At 35.5% G+C, this 15,207-nt stretch overlaps 2 protein-coding genes across 3 annotated transcripts; both read left to right on the forward strand.

Moving 5' to 3' along the window:
• The first annotated feature begins 929 nt into the window (after nucleotides 1-929).
• LOC142553454 (lysine-specific demethylase JMJ21) lies at nucleotides 930-9,337 on the forward strand. Of its 2 annotated transcripts, XM_075663722.1 has the most exons (16): nucleotides 932-1,230; nucleotides 2,566-2,676; nucleotides 2,778-2,836; nucleotides 2,936-3,078; nucleotides 3,414-3,611; nucleotides 3,696-3,895; nucleotides 4,016-4,115; nucleotides 4,206-4,769; nucleotides 4,861-4,983; nucleotides 5,993-6,073; nucleotides 6,172-6,485; nucleotides 6,609-6,863; nucleotides 7,142-7,226; nucleotides 7,361-7,589; nucleotides 8,653-8,818; nucleotides 9,033-9,337. In XM_075663722.1, the coding sequence occupies exons 1-16, from the start codon at nucleotides 1,049-1,051 to the stop codon at nucleotides 9,166-9,168; spliced, it is 2,946 nt and encodes a 981-aa protein (XP_075519837.1). In that variant the 5' UTR covers nucleotides 932-1,048; the 3' UTR covers nucleotides 9,169-9,337. The 2 variants fall into 2 exon arrangements, 1 of the variants encoding a protein (XP_075519837.1); XR_012821947.1 differs by lacking the exon at nucleotides 9,033-9,337 and having other exon boundaries at nucleotides 930-1,230; nucleotides 7,371-7,589; nucleotides 8,653-8,816.
• A 1,552-nt stretch (nucleotides 9,338-10,889) lies between these two features.
• On the forward strand, nucleotides 10,890-13,835 carry LOC142553455 (fasciclin-like arabinogalactan protein 4). Its single transcript, XM_075663723.1, is given in 3 exon segments — nucleotides 10,890-12,049; nucleotides 12,051-12,329; nucleotides 13,354-13,835. Coding segments are annotated over 2 exon segments (1,251 nt in total). The 5' UTR covers nucleotides 10,890-10,982; the 3' UTR covers nucleotides 12,235-12,329; nucleotides 13,354-13,835.
• Nucleotides 13,836-15,207: the final 1,372 nt, after the last annotated feature.

The following is a 15,207-nucleotide window of genomic DNA, read 5'->3' on the forward strand; positions in this document are numbered from 1 at the left end:
TAATTATAATAAATTTTTTGAGAGACGGCCTTATGAGCAACTTTTGTGAGCTGTCTTTTATTTAGGTAACTCATTACAAAATATTATTTTTTATGTCAAAAATATTATTTTTTTATTGTAAATATAAGCATGATTGACTCGTTTAACGAATAAAGATACGTGATATCGTCTCAACAATAACCTACTCGATAATTATATTGGATTATAAATTATAATTCATAACTTATAATTCAATTTATTGTCAAATCTTTCATAACACCATCTAATCTCACTCTTGGAACGTTTACAATAGCATAAACCGAATTAAATACAACAAATAATTACATCACGGAAAAATTAAAAATAAGAGGAGAAGGGTAGGGGTGCCTACAAATTGACCGATTCACGAGATTTTTGAGCCGAATTGATAAATATTTGATTTGTATTCGAATTTATCGAGCCAAAATCGAACATGTTCGAATTTCTTTCAAGCCAAACTCGAGCTAAAATTATTTTGTTCGATAGCTCGTGATCTTTAACTTTTTGTTAATACAATATAATGATATAATATATATAGAGCATTTCGAGCTTTCAAACGAAGTTCTCGAACTTTAATATACGAGCAATAGTTCAAATAGTTCATGAATAAGTTCGAATATTTCGAGCCAAACTTGATCTCAAACTTGAATTTTAGCTCGAGCCAAGATATTTGAATTTTTCGAGCTTCGTATCGAACTCGAATTTGAATATACTTAATTTGAGTCGAATTCGAGCTTTAATTTTTTTATTATTATTTGACTCGATTCGGTTTGTTTGGATCCGAGAAAGAGAAAAGCGTATAAAGCGTGTTGGCTCTTGGTGATTAAATAAGCGGGGGAGAGAAGCAAAAAAAAAACGTCTAAGTCGTGTCTATCTATGACAATTGAGACTCCAAAAAATTAAAGGAAAAAGGATATTCAGCTCGCGCTCTCTCTCTCTCTCTCTCTCTCTCTCTCTCTGAGTAGCATAAGTTCTACGCGTCTATCTATTGCATATTTGCATTTCTTCTGATAAATTATATTTGTTTCCAATGGACGTCGGTTTAGGTATTCACACTAATGGCGAATTGCGATCAGAATCAATCGTTCCCTTTGAAAACCGGCGGCGAGTGGAGGCACTGGGTGATCTATGCGTTCTGCCGGATGAGATCTTGTGTTCTATATTAGCGAATCTCACGCCTCGTGATGTTTCTCGTCTCTCCTGCGTTAGCAGGTATGGTCGTCGATTCATCTTGTTTTCTGGTTAGATTAGATTTATAATGTTTTCAAAATTTCCGCCTGCAGTCATCATAGTGAAGATGGATAGACGATCAGATTTAATCGCAGATATATAACCAGGACTAATACGATTTGAAAAGAAAAAATGGCGTTCTTAACGTAAAACATTTTTTGTTTTGTTAGGGGATAGACTTTTAACGAGCACTGTAGATAAGAATTCAGCAAATTCGCGAAGCTCTCTGATGTCTTCTTAGATTGTTTGGAACTCAATTTCCTAGATTTTGTATATCTGGATTGACCTGTATAAGCGAATTTTTCATGTCCATTACGTGCTAATTGTTGACTTCTGAAGAGCAGAGAACTTTCAACCTCAATTTGTTCACATAAGAATGGCCATTGAACATTGTCTTTGATAGCCAGGGTATGTTATACCCTGTATAATGTGGCTATGGCCATTGACCCTTAATTCGTCAAAACATGGGGTGGAGCCTTACTCATATTATCCAAGGGTATCGAGGGATGAGGGAGTTTTACCTAGAGCATAGCCATAACCTAAGAACGTCAATTGTTTCATGTTACGCCTGTTAAACTGTGAAAGAATGATTATATGTTGTCTCATCTTGTACTCTATAAGTAGTACAACTTAAGCCATAGTTGCTCTGACACATCTAAGAATGCTGCATATTCTAACTTGAATACATAACGATGAAATTGTGGAGGATATTAACTATTCAATAGGATTAAACTGGACTCCTGTTTATTTTATGCATTTGTTGTTTGCACCATCTTGTTCATGTATACGTGCACACCAGGAACTTGGCTGTTTCTCTAAAAAATTATTTGGCTCCAAGTGTATTGAGATATTTAATTGATAATAGTTACAATAAAAATAATAATAGTTATAGTAATAATAATAGTAATATATTCTGCATAATTTTATAACGAGAATAATATCTGAATCTTTCCATCTAGATTCCAGAAGAATAATGTTTCCACTCTTTCTGGGGAAAATCCTTTTATTGCTGGTTGGGTGTGCTTATTCCATTTGTGAAGGAAACAAATCGGAAGAGTTTTTCTTTATCCCCTACTTTGGCAATTTAATTTACTTTCAGATACAATGACCTTCGGAGAAGATACTAACCATGTACTTCAAATTAGACAAATTGTTGAGTATCTAAAACTTCGCCCTTTGCCGTTCTTGTAATTTTATCTGTAAATTGATGTTTTCCCCATACTCTGTAGGCTTATAAAGATTCAGAAACTTTCATTTTCATTTTAATATTTCTATGTTGATGAACAGTTCAGTAATTTATCTTCTTTTTTTTCGCAGTGTGATGTATATATTATGCAGTGAAGAGCCCCTTTGGATGAGTCTATGCCTTCGCATCGTTAATCGCCAGTTGGAGTACAAAGGCTCGTGGAAGAAAACAGCTTTGCATCAGTATATGTTTTGTTGTTTTTTTTCCCTTTGTTATCACTTCTCTACTATTCTTCCATTGAGTAAATTTTATAGAAGTCTGATAGTTTCATCTTATATCTCAGACTTGATTTGCCCCTTGTATATGTTGAAGAGTCTCAAAAGAAACCATTGCACTTTGATGGTATTCAAATTTAGAATCTTTGTTTTGTTTTATTTTATTTTTTGCTTTTGCGTGATGATAACGGCCTACCTGTTTTGATGGTCTTATCACCTCTTGCAGGATTCACTTCTTTATTTCTATACCAGAGGTTGTACCGATCTTATACCACATTAAATGGATTTAATTTCGATAGTGGAAATGTGGACAGAAAGGAGAATTTCTCTTTAGAAGAGTTTCATGAGGCATATGATGGTCAAAAACCAGTACGTGAGCAGTAATTTGCCATCAATATCATATTTGCAGTATATGCATGAAAAGTGCTATTTATTTACCTAACCATATTTACTTTCAAAACATTGTTAAAACTACACGATCCTGATGGGTTATTGTTCCACTGGGCTGTATCTTTTCTATCGATTCTTTATTTATTTAACTTTCTTCTTATTCCCACTAGCGTGGAGCAAAATTTTTTTTTGCTTCAATTAGGAAAAGATTAATGTACAATTTACAAATTTGTGGTCACTGCTCGGTCTTGTTGATCTGTCATTTGCTTGGTGTTTAAGACAGTGATGTACTTTAATTTCTCAATTTTTAACAGGTTTTGATCAATGGATTAGCTGATAATTGGCCGGCGAGGAAATCATGGACAAGTGAACTGCTTTTATCTAGATACTCTGATACAAAGTTTAAAATATCGCAGAGGAGTTCAAAAAAGATCACTATGAAGTTCAAGGATTATATTTCGTACATGAATGTTCAGCATGACGAAGATCCTCTATATATTTTTGACGAAAAGGTCTGTTAATTATACTCATTATTCGCAATTCAATGTTGAATTTCTTGTCATAGTTGGTACAATTCTCTAATTCTGTTAATGCAGTTCGGGGAAACTGCTCCAGACTTATTGAAGGATTATAGTGTGCCCCAGCTATTTCAGGAAGACTATTTTGATGTTCTTGATGGCGAGCAACGGCCACCTTTTAGATGGCTCATAATTGGACCAGAGAGATCTGGGGCCTCCTGGCATGTTGATCCATCTCTAACTAGTGCTTGGAACACACTCCTTTGTGGCCGTAAAAGGTAATTAATGTGGTTGACATTGAACTATCCTCATGTCATGCAACTTGCTCTCTCTTCGATAGTTTTCAGTTCTGCTTCAGATTATGTATTTTCGAAAGTAATATCATATATCTTTAATAGGTGGGCAATGTATCCTCCGGGGAGAGTTCCATTAGGAGTGACTGTACATGTAAACGATGAAGATGGTGATGTCAATATTGAAACACCCTCTTCGCTTCAGGTATTGTCTGCAAAGATCTGCACTTTCTAAGCCCCTTCATTTTCTTTTTCCATATTTGTATTTTTTCCAAGTGTTGACATATTTTCGCAGTGGTGGCTGGAATATTATCCCCTTCTGTCTGAACATGACAAACCGATAGAGTGCACCCAGCTTCCTGGCGAGACGATATACGTTCCCAGTGGGTGGTGGCATTGTATATTAAATTTGGAGACGACCATTGCTGTCACGCAGAATTTTGTGAATTCCAAGAACTTTGAATTTGTATGTTTGGATATGGCTCCTGGTTATCGACATAAAGGCATTTGCCGGGCAGGATTGCTTGCTCTTGATGAAGATGGTTTTGAGGATGTTCAGAAGAACGCTGTTAGAATGGATGATGATGACCTCACTAGGATAGAGAAAAGGGCAAGAATATGCCATTTCATTGAGAATAGATGCAATGGGAATGACACCGAGGGACTGTCAACAAGTTGCAGTCTGGATAATCTAGAATATTCTTATGATATAAATTTCTTAGCTACGTTTGTTGATAAAGAGAAGGACCACTATAGTTCTTTATGGAGCTCTGGCAACAGCATAGGACAACGAGAAATGAGAAATTGGTTGTGCAAACTTTGGATCGGAAAACCAGGACTTAGAGACCTAATATGGAAGGTATTTCTTTTCTTGTTGGATGATGCAAACTTTGTCTAGCTTGAATCCTAGCTTTTGCATAAATTTCACTTGAATATATTTCATGTTCCAGGGAGCCTGTCTATCACTCAGTGCTGATAAATGGTTTGAACGCGTGGGAGAAATTTGTGCTTTTCACAACTTGCCCTCTCCTGTCCATGATGAGAAACTTCCTGTTGGCACTGGTAGCAATCCTGTAAGTTTTGTACTAAGATTTGCTTCCAAGGGATTACAAATTCTCTCGTCTATTGTTTGTGGTAGAAATAAAATTCATATTTGAGATAAAGAGGTGAATATTGTAATCTAATCTAAAAGATTATTAGAGTTCTAGCCCTTGGGCACTGTGTCGTGGATATATTTCTTTACGGCTGAACCACATAGATATTGTATTGCGTTATGTACTTTCTTCACCATGTCCCAACCTATTTAAGGTACAAAATGGTGTTGGAGCAGGAATCTTGAACTGTGGTTTTGTTTCTTGGGTGCTGTCTAAACTTCTATCCTTAAAAAAAACAGAGGGAGGGGGTTGCTGCCGACCTTAACAATTACTTAACCAAAACATTTGCCCTTTTCACTGCTAACGTGAACAGGAACCATATGGCATTTAAAAACAACATGATTCTGCCTGCCAAACTGACATGTTCAAATGGTGGAATTGTTGGTGATTTTACTTTGTGTGTCTGATCTATACTTTTGTGAGCACAAACATAAAGATCGTGTGTTGTTGATTAACAGAAGATCTCTGCTCACCTGCTTTGTCTCGCTGTTTTGAATATGAAGATTTTTTTCAGTACATTTTTGTACTTATAAAATTGAGAGTTAGTGTTAAAAGTCAAATAATATATTATGAAATCATAATTATATTGTATTTTTTTTATATAATTTATGTTTAGGAAAGGTTTTCCACCATATGTACGCTAATCTGTTTTTCTCTATGTAAAAAAGCGATGATGACAATCTAAACCAAGAGAGACTCATAGAGTTTTAGCCCTCTAGGCATTGTGTCATGGATGTAGATCTTTATGGTCGAACTACGGAAGTCTTATGTTGTGTTGCATGCTATATTAGCTAGATTTTTACCCATCTAAAATTCAACAGTTTGATTCATATTGATTATCTTCTCTCAGTAGCTGAGCTAAATTCTTAGTAGGAAGAAGTAATAAGCACTACTGGAACTGACAAAAATGCTGTACAATTTATTACAGGTCTACCTTTGTGCTGACTATGTAATAAAAATATTTGTTGAAGGAGGCCTGGAAGCATCGCTTTATGGTTTAGGCACTGAGGTATGATTTTATTGTTCCGACTTGTATCAAGTGGTATTTTTCCAACCACCCCACCCCTGGGGTTCAATTTTACCAAGCTTGACTTATTGTGGTCACAGCTTGAGTTCCATAATCTACTTCGGAATGTGAACTCTCCTTTGAAGAAATACATTCCGACTGTATATGCCAGTGGGATTCTGCTTTCTGAAAATGGATCGTATAGAGTATTGCCTTGGGATGGTAGCTGCATACCTGAGGTGATTGACAGCCATAGTCTATCATTAAATCTTAAAGAAGTTGATTATCCATTTGGGGTCTGGAGTAAAAAACAATTCGAATATCAGAAAGCTCGAACACCATCATTCGAATCAAGTTCTTGTATGTGGCCCTATATTGTGACAGAAAGATGCAGAGGGAAAATATTTGCTGAGCTGTGAGTATTACTCTTAACACTAATTTTTCTGCAGTGTTTTTTGAAGCATAGCCTGCTTCATGGGCTCAAAACAATACGCATGCATTCTTTTTGACCACCGCTTTGACATTGTTTGATCTGCAGTAGAGATACCCTTTCATCAGAAGAGGCCTTAAATCTGGCTTCTTTTTTGGGTGAGCAGCTGTGTAATCTCCATCTTCTTCCCCGTCCATCTCCTCAAGAGTCAATGCTAAGGGCTAGAGAAGATCATGTGCAGCTATCATATGGTGATGGATTAGAAAATATTTCCACTCACGTTGGCAATCCAGTTGAGTGGAAATTATTTATCAGCATTATAAACCAGAAAAGGAAGAATGTCCATCACCGCTTGACTGCATGGTATTAAAGGGTTTCTATCATCAATCTTTTGAGTTTCAGGTTTTACGAAATGAACTTTGTATATTAGTATGCAACCACAATAGTATTTTGGCCTTTTTCTTTTTCGTCGGTGAACTTGAGGGTAGGGAAAATAATATTTTACTCTTTTTCATCTTTTGGGACATTATATGCTTCTTGATGTTGCATGCAAGGAGGATGGTGCACGCAACATATCGTGAATGAACTTTGAGGAGCTTAAATTAATTTAAAATCTATACACTTTCCTTCCTATCTTGCAGGGGTGATCCTATTCCTAGTAAACTGATAGAGAAAGTCGACGTTTACATCCCTCATGATCTGACCATATTCATTGATATATTTGAGGTTATCATAGTTCTCTTACTAGTAATGATATCTTCAGTTTTTTTATTCCTGACATCCAATTTCAAACTTTATCCTTGGCAATTATTAAATATCTACAAGCTTTAATGCTTGTATTTAATCTCTCTTCTCTGAAGAATGCTGCAGAAGCTTGCAAATCTTGTACCTGGATACACATGGATGTGATGGATGACAACATATACATGACACCATGTTGCTCGGCCTCTGTATCAGGGGAAATCGCTTCTGATTCTTGTTTAGCAGAAAGTGGTCATGTGGATATGTCTAGTAGAACCTATAGAAGCTGCAGGCAAAGCTGTTCATGGTATCCTAGCCACATCCTTGACTTTAGTGATTTAACTATAGGTGAGTTTTTTTCCATGACGTCTGTGTTTGTTCAACTTCTTTTTGTTCTTCCTCAGCAAGATAATTGAAATTATATTTGCCTAGTATTTCTGTAAGCAGCCCCCTTCATATTGAGATAATTTCACTGGTATTATTCATCCTATTTTCAGTGGGGTAGATGTTTTGTAGAAGAAATATGAAGTATTCAACATCGACATTTGTTTATCTTTAGTTGATAATTTTAAACAATGATAAAATAAATCTGAACTTGTGGTGAAATTATTTGGATGAGTTTGTATACAAAAGAATATATGCTTCTTCAATGTTCAATAAAAGTTACCTGACTGACTGACTCATAAAAAAAATGTTTTAATCCTCAGGATGATAATTGATTTGCAATGTAGAGATATACTTAATTTATGTGTTTCTCACCTGCAGCTATCTTCTTCTTTCTTTCGCAGCAGGTGTCATATGAAGTCACTTATGTTTACTCATGTAAATAATGTCAATTATCGGCTTGCACAATATATATTTCTGGTGCAGCATATTGGTACCCTGTGGGAACTATCAGAATGGAGACTAGTCACAGAATCAAATTCTATTTCCCTTGTGTTCATTTCCCTCTTAGTATAGACTCTGATATGATGGATAACTACTCATATTACTGTGGATACAAATTCAGTGGCTCAATCTCAATAAATATTTCTAGATTTGAGGATAGCTATATGCTACATAGGATAAATATTTCATGTGCGGTTTGATGCATTAATACATGTGTGGGTTCTACATATGTTACATGTAGAACGAATACATCTGACGGTTATATTTTAAATAAGGAGTTCCTCTCCTGTTCAAGCATGGATTAATCCCAAGATTTGATGCACTTTATAGACAATGGCTCATCTTGTGTGCATGCTGGTCTTGCGTGTACATCCTTTACTTATCATCAACAGAGATGTACTTGTACCAGAATCATCCAGAATTTTAATCTCCCTGCCTTCAATTTTCTAGTAAATTACTGATTGTGGATTTTATTCTTTCTGCCTTCAGTTGTTGAGTAAATTGGCATAATTCTATTCTACAGGGGATCCACTCCTTGACCTTATCCCGATATATCTCGATGTCTTCCGAGGAGATTCTCGTCTCTTGAATCACTTCCTTAACAGCTACAGGCGTCCATTTGTAGGAAAAGAATCACTGAAACAGTCGGTGGCTGATAGCAGGTTTGGGAGACTCTCATACAGAGCAATGTAAGTTCAGCTTTACAATCCCTTGTGTCCCTAATTGATCTTATAATTAGTCATCATGAATAAAGCGTAACTTATTATTTGATGCTTTTTCGATCCACTACTTTGCAATTATCAAAGTTATGTTATTTTTCTTTCGTTTGTTCCATGTTTTGTGATTTGTCTTTCCAGATGCGACTCCTTTCTCATTTATTTGGATTGGTTAATGTGTAATCAGGTGCTATTGTATTTTGCATGATGAAAACATTCTGGGAGCAATTTTCAGTCTCTGGAAAGAATTAAGGGTGGCAAATTCATGGGAGGAAGTTGAGGAAAAAGTTTGGGGAGAACTGAACCATTACGCTGGTTGTTGATTTGTCTGATTAATACAAAATAAGTTCGACCCTACTATATTTGGTCAGTGCATACTTTCAAGAATTGTTTTTCGACTCTATTACGTTGGATTTGTATGTAGCTAGTATTAATTATTTGTCTCTTTGTAACATCTGCGTGAGAACTATGATATTAAATATATTTGCGCTAGCCAAAAATTAACTAGAAATAATTAAATTTGGGAAAATTTGATAATGATCAAAGTAGTCAATTTGATAATTCATTTTTTAAGTTTATGATAAGTATACGAATTTTTTAATTTTTAAAGTCTGTGTGTATCAAAATAGCCTTCAAATCAAATAAAGGCTAAATAAAAGGTAAGGAAAGATCACCTTTGTTTTGCGGTACAGACGTGTGACTTTTTTTTTTTATTGAATTACATTTCTTAAATGGTTTTCTGGTGCATCTTAAATTACCGTCACTAAATAATCTCACTCTTATTGACACCCATACGATTTATGCTATATTATATTATTATTGAACAGATTGACAAAATACAAATAATCAATTTGGTTACCATTCAGTGGGTCTTGTCATAACTGGTTAATGAGATGCTACTTACTGTGGGCACTACTCTCACTTCATTTCAACAGATAAGATCTTGCCATACATATAATTTCAAAAAAAAGTGGATTCTACATATGCATGGACAAATCTTGGTCATCCATCCTATCATGAGGACAAACTACCTATAAAACAAAATACTCCCAATAATTGAACAAAATGTTAAATGAATATTATAGTATGTAAACAAACTACCTTCTGAAATCGTTAATGCTTTATTTTTTTTTCAAGTATCATGTGTCTTGATAATGATTTAATGTATTAAAATTTTATTTCAGAAACTACTGAATTTATATTGATTATATCGGTTATAATGGCGGTGTATGATAGAAGTGGCAATGTAAGTGTGTATCTTCAAGCCGATATAAAATATTGGAAAAACTTCGTTTTTATTTTTTTATATTTATTTATTTTTATTTTTAATTTTTTATATCATTAAATTTTGATTTTTGTTATGTATTTTTTTAATTTTTTTGACCATTTTAGTTTTTTTTAGATTATTGGTGTGATACAACATATGTATTTCCATGTCGACAACGTATCAACGCATATCTATGACATGTCATAAAAATGGAAAAAAATTAAAATAGCATATTAAAAGTGAAATTAAAAAAAAACTGATATTATAAAGAGATATAAAACAAAACAAAAAAAATACAAGAGGAAATGACGCAGTGAAGTGTGCAAACTTCAATCCATTCATTTCAACTTCCAAATTCTGGTCTCACTCAGCTCACGTCAGGTTCACATAATGTATGTACCATACCCTTTCCTCTCTTTTTCTTAATTCCCCATTTCATCAGTATATAAAATAAATTAAACAATAAGTTCAAATATCTTGCCAAAGAAAATCCAAAACTTTTATTAGATTGATGATTTAAATGCCTATTACATAATTTATATAAGTTAGCTTCACAAAAATAAATTATCACTCGTAATTATATATATGACAAAAACTTGTATGAGACGGTCTCACAGGTCGTATTTTATGAGATGAATATCTTATTTGGGTCATCCGTGTAAAAGTATTACTTTTTATACTAAAAGTATTACTTTTTATTGTGAATATAGGTAGGATTGACCCGTCTCACATATAAAAATTCGTGAGACCGTTACACAAAAGACCTACTGTATATATATACATTAAAAATCTTCGAATTCTGGCTCGCATCGTAATCGATTCCCATTCACACACATACAGTTTCTTCACTCCTACCTCCAAGACACAGAAATGGCTATCCGAAGCTTCGTTCCCCATTCTACCCCTATCACTTTCCTCTTTTTACTACTCTTCTCCACTTGCCCACTCTCCGTTTTCCCCTTCAACATCACCCGTCTCCTTTCCCCATTTCCTGATCTCTCCGATTTCACCTCGCTACTTTCCTCCACCACCGTCGCCGCCGATCTCGCCGATCGATCCTCCCTCACCCTCCTTGTTGTTCCCAATTCACATCTCCGCTCTGCCGTCCGCCCCTCTTCCGCAACCCTCGCCGATGTCCTCCGCTACCACGTTCTTCTCGAGTATCTTTTCTGGTCTGACCTTCGCCGCCTGCCCGACAACGGTAGACTCGTCACCACCCTCTTCCAGACTACTGGACGCGCCACCTCCAATTCTGGCAGTGTCAACATTACCTTCGATGCCCACTCCGGAGACGTCACCGTACATTCTGAGACCTCGAATGCCACCATTCTCTCCCTAATTGAAACCATACCCTACAACGTGTCAATCTTCTCGCTTAGCTCACTCTTAGTCCCTTATAATCTCGACCTCATGGCTTCCGAAACCCGCCCCACTCTGGGGTTGAACATCACGAAAGCGCTTATCGATGGGCACAATTTTAATGTGGCGGCATCGATGCTTACCGCCTCCGGTGTTGTTACCGAGTTTGAAGCTGACGAGGGCGGTGCTGGGATAACCCTTTTCGTTCCTACAGATGAAGGGTTCGCCGATCTACCTTCGTCCGTCAGATTTCAGTCATTACCTGCTGACAAAAAGGCCATGGTGCTGAGATTTCATGTCTTACATTCATACTATCCGCTGGGCTCGTTGGAGTCGATCGTGAACCCAGTTCAACCTACTTTGGCCACGGAGCAGAACGGGGCTGGCAGTTTTACCTTGAATATCTCTCGGGTTAATGGGTCCGTCGGCATTGATACCGGAATAGTTCAGGCATCCATCACGCAGACTGTGTTCGATCAGAATCCGGTGGCTATTTTTGGGGTATCAAGAGTGTTGCTGCCCCGAGAATATTTCGGGAGGAATCCGATTGAGGCGAAAAAGCCTGGTGACAGCGGTGGAGTCCGTAGCTCAGCCACCGGATATTGCACTTCCTCCGGGAGATTCTCCAGCAGCAAACGGTCGGCCCAGTCATTTGTCATCACCGCCAGGGCTGGAAAAGCGGTCGGAGGCGGGTAAATCAATTAGGGTGCTGCGTACTGTGTTGGGTTTGTGGTGCATTGGATTATGTTGTCTGTTGCTATAGCTACAAGATTGGTTGCTTCATTTGGAAATTGTGATCGTACCATTTTTAACACGGAATTGCTGCCATTGTTCGACTGGGATTTGAGCATTCCAGAGGTGAGAAAATTGTTGGAAAAAAGTTGTGCTTATTTGCCGATAATCTAGGCTTTATTTTTCATTCATAATTTAATTTTTAAAAGATCATCATTTCTTGAATCTGTATTCCCGTTGCTTGTATAGAACTTGGATTTTTTCGGATTAAATTGTGTAATTTATTAACAAATTTTGGGGTACCAAGTGCTTCTAGAATTTTTGAGTTTTTGTTGCAAAAATACCAGTACATATACTTTTTGTACTCCGTATTTAAACAGATTGCTGGAAAAGCTATTTGTTCTTATTTTGAACAGAAGACCAGAAAAGACTGCAGCTTTTTTGGAATTATGATTCATTGGAAGAATTATTACCAAAAATTTCATGTGCATGTTTCTGATTTGTAATAAAGAGCGTGAGAAGTTCTCGTTTCTTGTTCTATTTTGGTAGAGTATCCCGCCTGGGAATTTTATCGATTTCCTGTCACCATACTTGTTTATTTCCTTTATTCTTGGCTTTTTGTATTTTAAAAAATGAGATTTTATATCAATTTGAATCCAGTAGGCTAGAGTTTTTAGGCGCATATGATACTAGTTTAGCGAAAAATATGCCCGGTGAGCTCCCTTAGCACCCATAAGTATAACTGAATTAGGAGGTCGTCTGGGCGTTGGTCTTTAATTTTTAGTGCAGTAGACAAAAATGTATCCCAGTTCCGTTTGTTGAATGAAGCGAATAATCCACCCCACCGGAACAACAGGCCTAGTACAGGAATAAAGCTCGTTTTTTCCATTTACGTATGGACAGAACATGAAAGTAGAACCATTAATTATAACCGAGATTGAGCTGTCCAAGTAGAGAGCCAAGTTCAGTATGCACGCATAGATTTATGCACCTGGAGATGGCAAATAGTGATGCTTGAATACCCACCTTCCATCCATTGTTTCTTGCTAAGGCTTAACTTATACCCCTTATCCGCAGTTTCGTGGTAAATTTCTCCATTTTGTAGGTCACATATGTCACTATGAATTTGATTATTTATTTGCGCAACTAGATGTTCAAGTCTACCAGAATTGACACCCTCCATTTAATCGTGCATTCCGTAGAGCGGATCCGTGTTTCATCACTCACAGTAGTCACACCTGATCAAGATTCACATTCTTCTTTATATATGTTAGACGACACTGCTATCTGGTGAAGTTCATAGTGTCACACATTCTTTTGAGAAGAATGGAGGTATTTAGAGGGCAATACATCAGAAAAGAATGGGAAAAATAAAGCTGTTACTGTTTCCCTCCGTTTCTGATACAGTTCAAAAGTAAATTGGGCCTTTTTACTTTTGTAAGAGGCCCAGTATAAGCATTTTTAATCGTCCTTTTCGGGTAATTGAGGCCCACATTTTGAAAAGATCGAGGCTTTGATCCAAGGATTTTAAAAGTTTTTCTTTATAAGTTGGGTGTTATTATCAGCAACATTTTCTTTTAAAAGTAAAATTATAAATTATAAGGACTTTCTTTAAAAAAAAATAAATAATAATAAGCAAGAAGATAGAAAAACGACGGTGTTTTGTGAGTTTTGACTTGAAATAGAATAAAAGAAATGGGAAAACAGTTTATCTTTTGTGTGGACATTCACTGATCTAAAGAGCCTTTGGTTTCGAATATTTCGATGTTAATTAGCAAATAAACACACGTGGGACAATTCAGAAAAAGGAAAAAAATCTTCTTTTTTTTCCTTTTTGCCATTTTTGTTTATTTATTTATCTTGATTAGAGGAGGTATTCACTACAATTTCTTCTAAAAAGAAAAATTTTAAACTGCATTACATATTTTGGTACTCTGCTGTTTTTTTCTTGTCTTATTATATTTTTCTTTCTCCTTTACATGTGCAGACAACTAAATCATAAATTGGTTAAAGACTAAATATTTCAATCGATTTCCAGTTGTACGTTGTCCATTGTCGGTTACGTTGTAATCAAACAGAACTTTGACTTTTTTTGTATAATTTGGTCCTATTAAATTTTGACGAATTACTAATTATAATATCATGAAATTTCTTTGTGGACATATATTGTGCATAATTGATAATTACTTTATATTTTATGGAATATCCTCACATATTTCACCAATAGAAATTTACCACAATTAAGCAAAAGCTACAACTCATTCAATAAAAATATTCCAGAGAATGTTTCAAAATATTTCTTCCAAAATATTTAATATGTTCGGTTACACGATTGTTGGGGTGCAATATCTGTATATCTCGAGAGAGCGATCGAACTTTAATTCTTGAACTGTTATATGATTTAAAAGATTTGAGTTATACTATTACAACTAATTATAATTTTTATAAAAAAAAATGTTTGATCCAACAATGAAACAACTGTATAATAACAATGCCACAACTGTTGTATAATAACGTCTGGTCAAATCATATCATTATTATTATTATTGCATCCCAGTTAAAACCTTGCAGATACCTCACTTTTCAAACTTTATAAAAATATACTCGATTATTTTAACAATCATATCATGAAATTTTTGGTAAAAAATTGTGTGAGACGGTTTTCACGGGTCATATTTTGTGAGACAGATCTCTTATTTGGGTCATCCATGAAAAATTATTGTTTTTTATGTTAATAGTATTAATTTTTATCGTGAATATCGGTAGGGTTAACTTGTCTCACATATAAAATAGATAAAAATTTGTAAGATCTCTCATAGAAGACATACTCAAAATCTTTCAAAATCCGTCGTTGTTACGCGGGCTCATTGCATCAACATCCTCGTAAAAAAATAAAAATAAAAACAAAAACAAAAAATACTCTATATTAAATTAACTGCATTTTTGACACCGTGTTTTTTTTATTATCAGACATAAAATTCCTACGGTGATGATAAACGTGTCT

This window comes from Primulina tabacum, chromosome 8 (genome assembly GCF_025594145.1).
Source record: "Primulina tabacum isolate GXHZ01 chromosome 8, ASM2559414v2, whole genome shotgun sequence".
In the NCBI taxonomy this organism is placed as follows: Eukaryota; Viridiplantae; Streptophyta; class Magnoliopsida; order Lamiales; family Gesneriaceae; genus Primulina; species Primulina tabacum.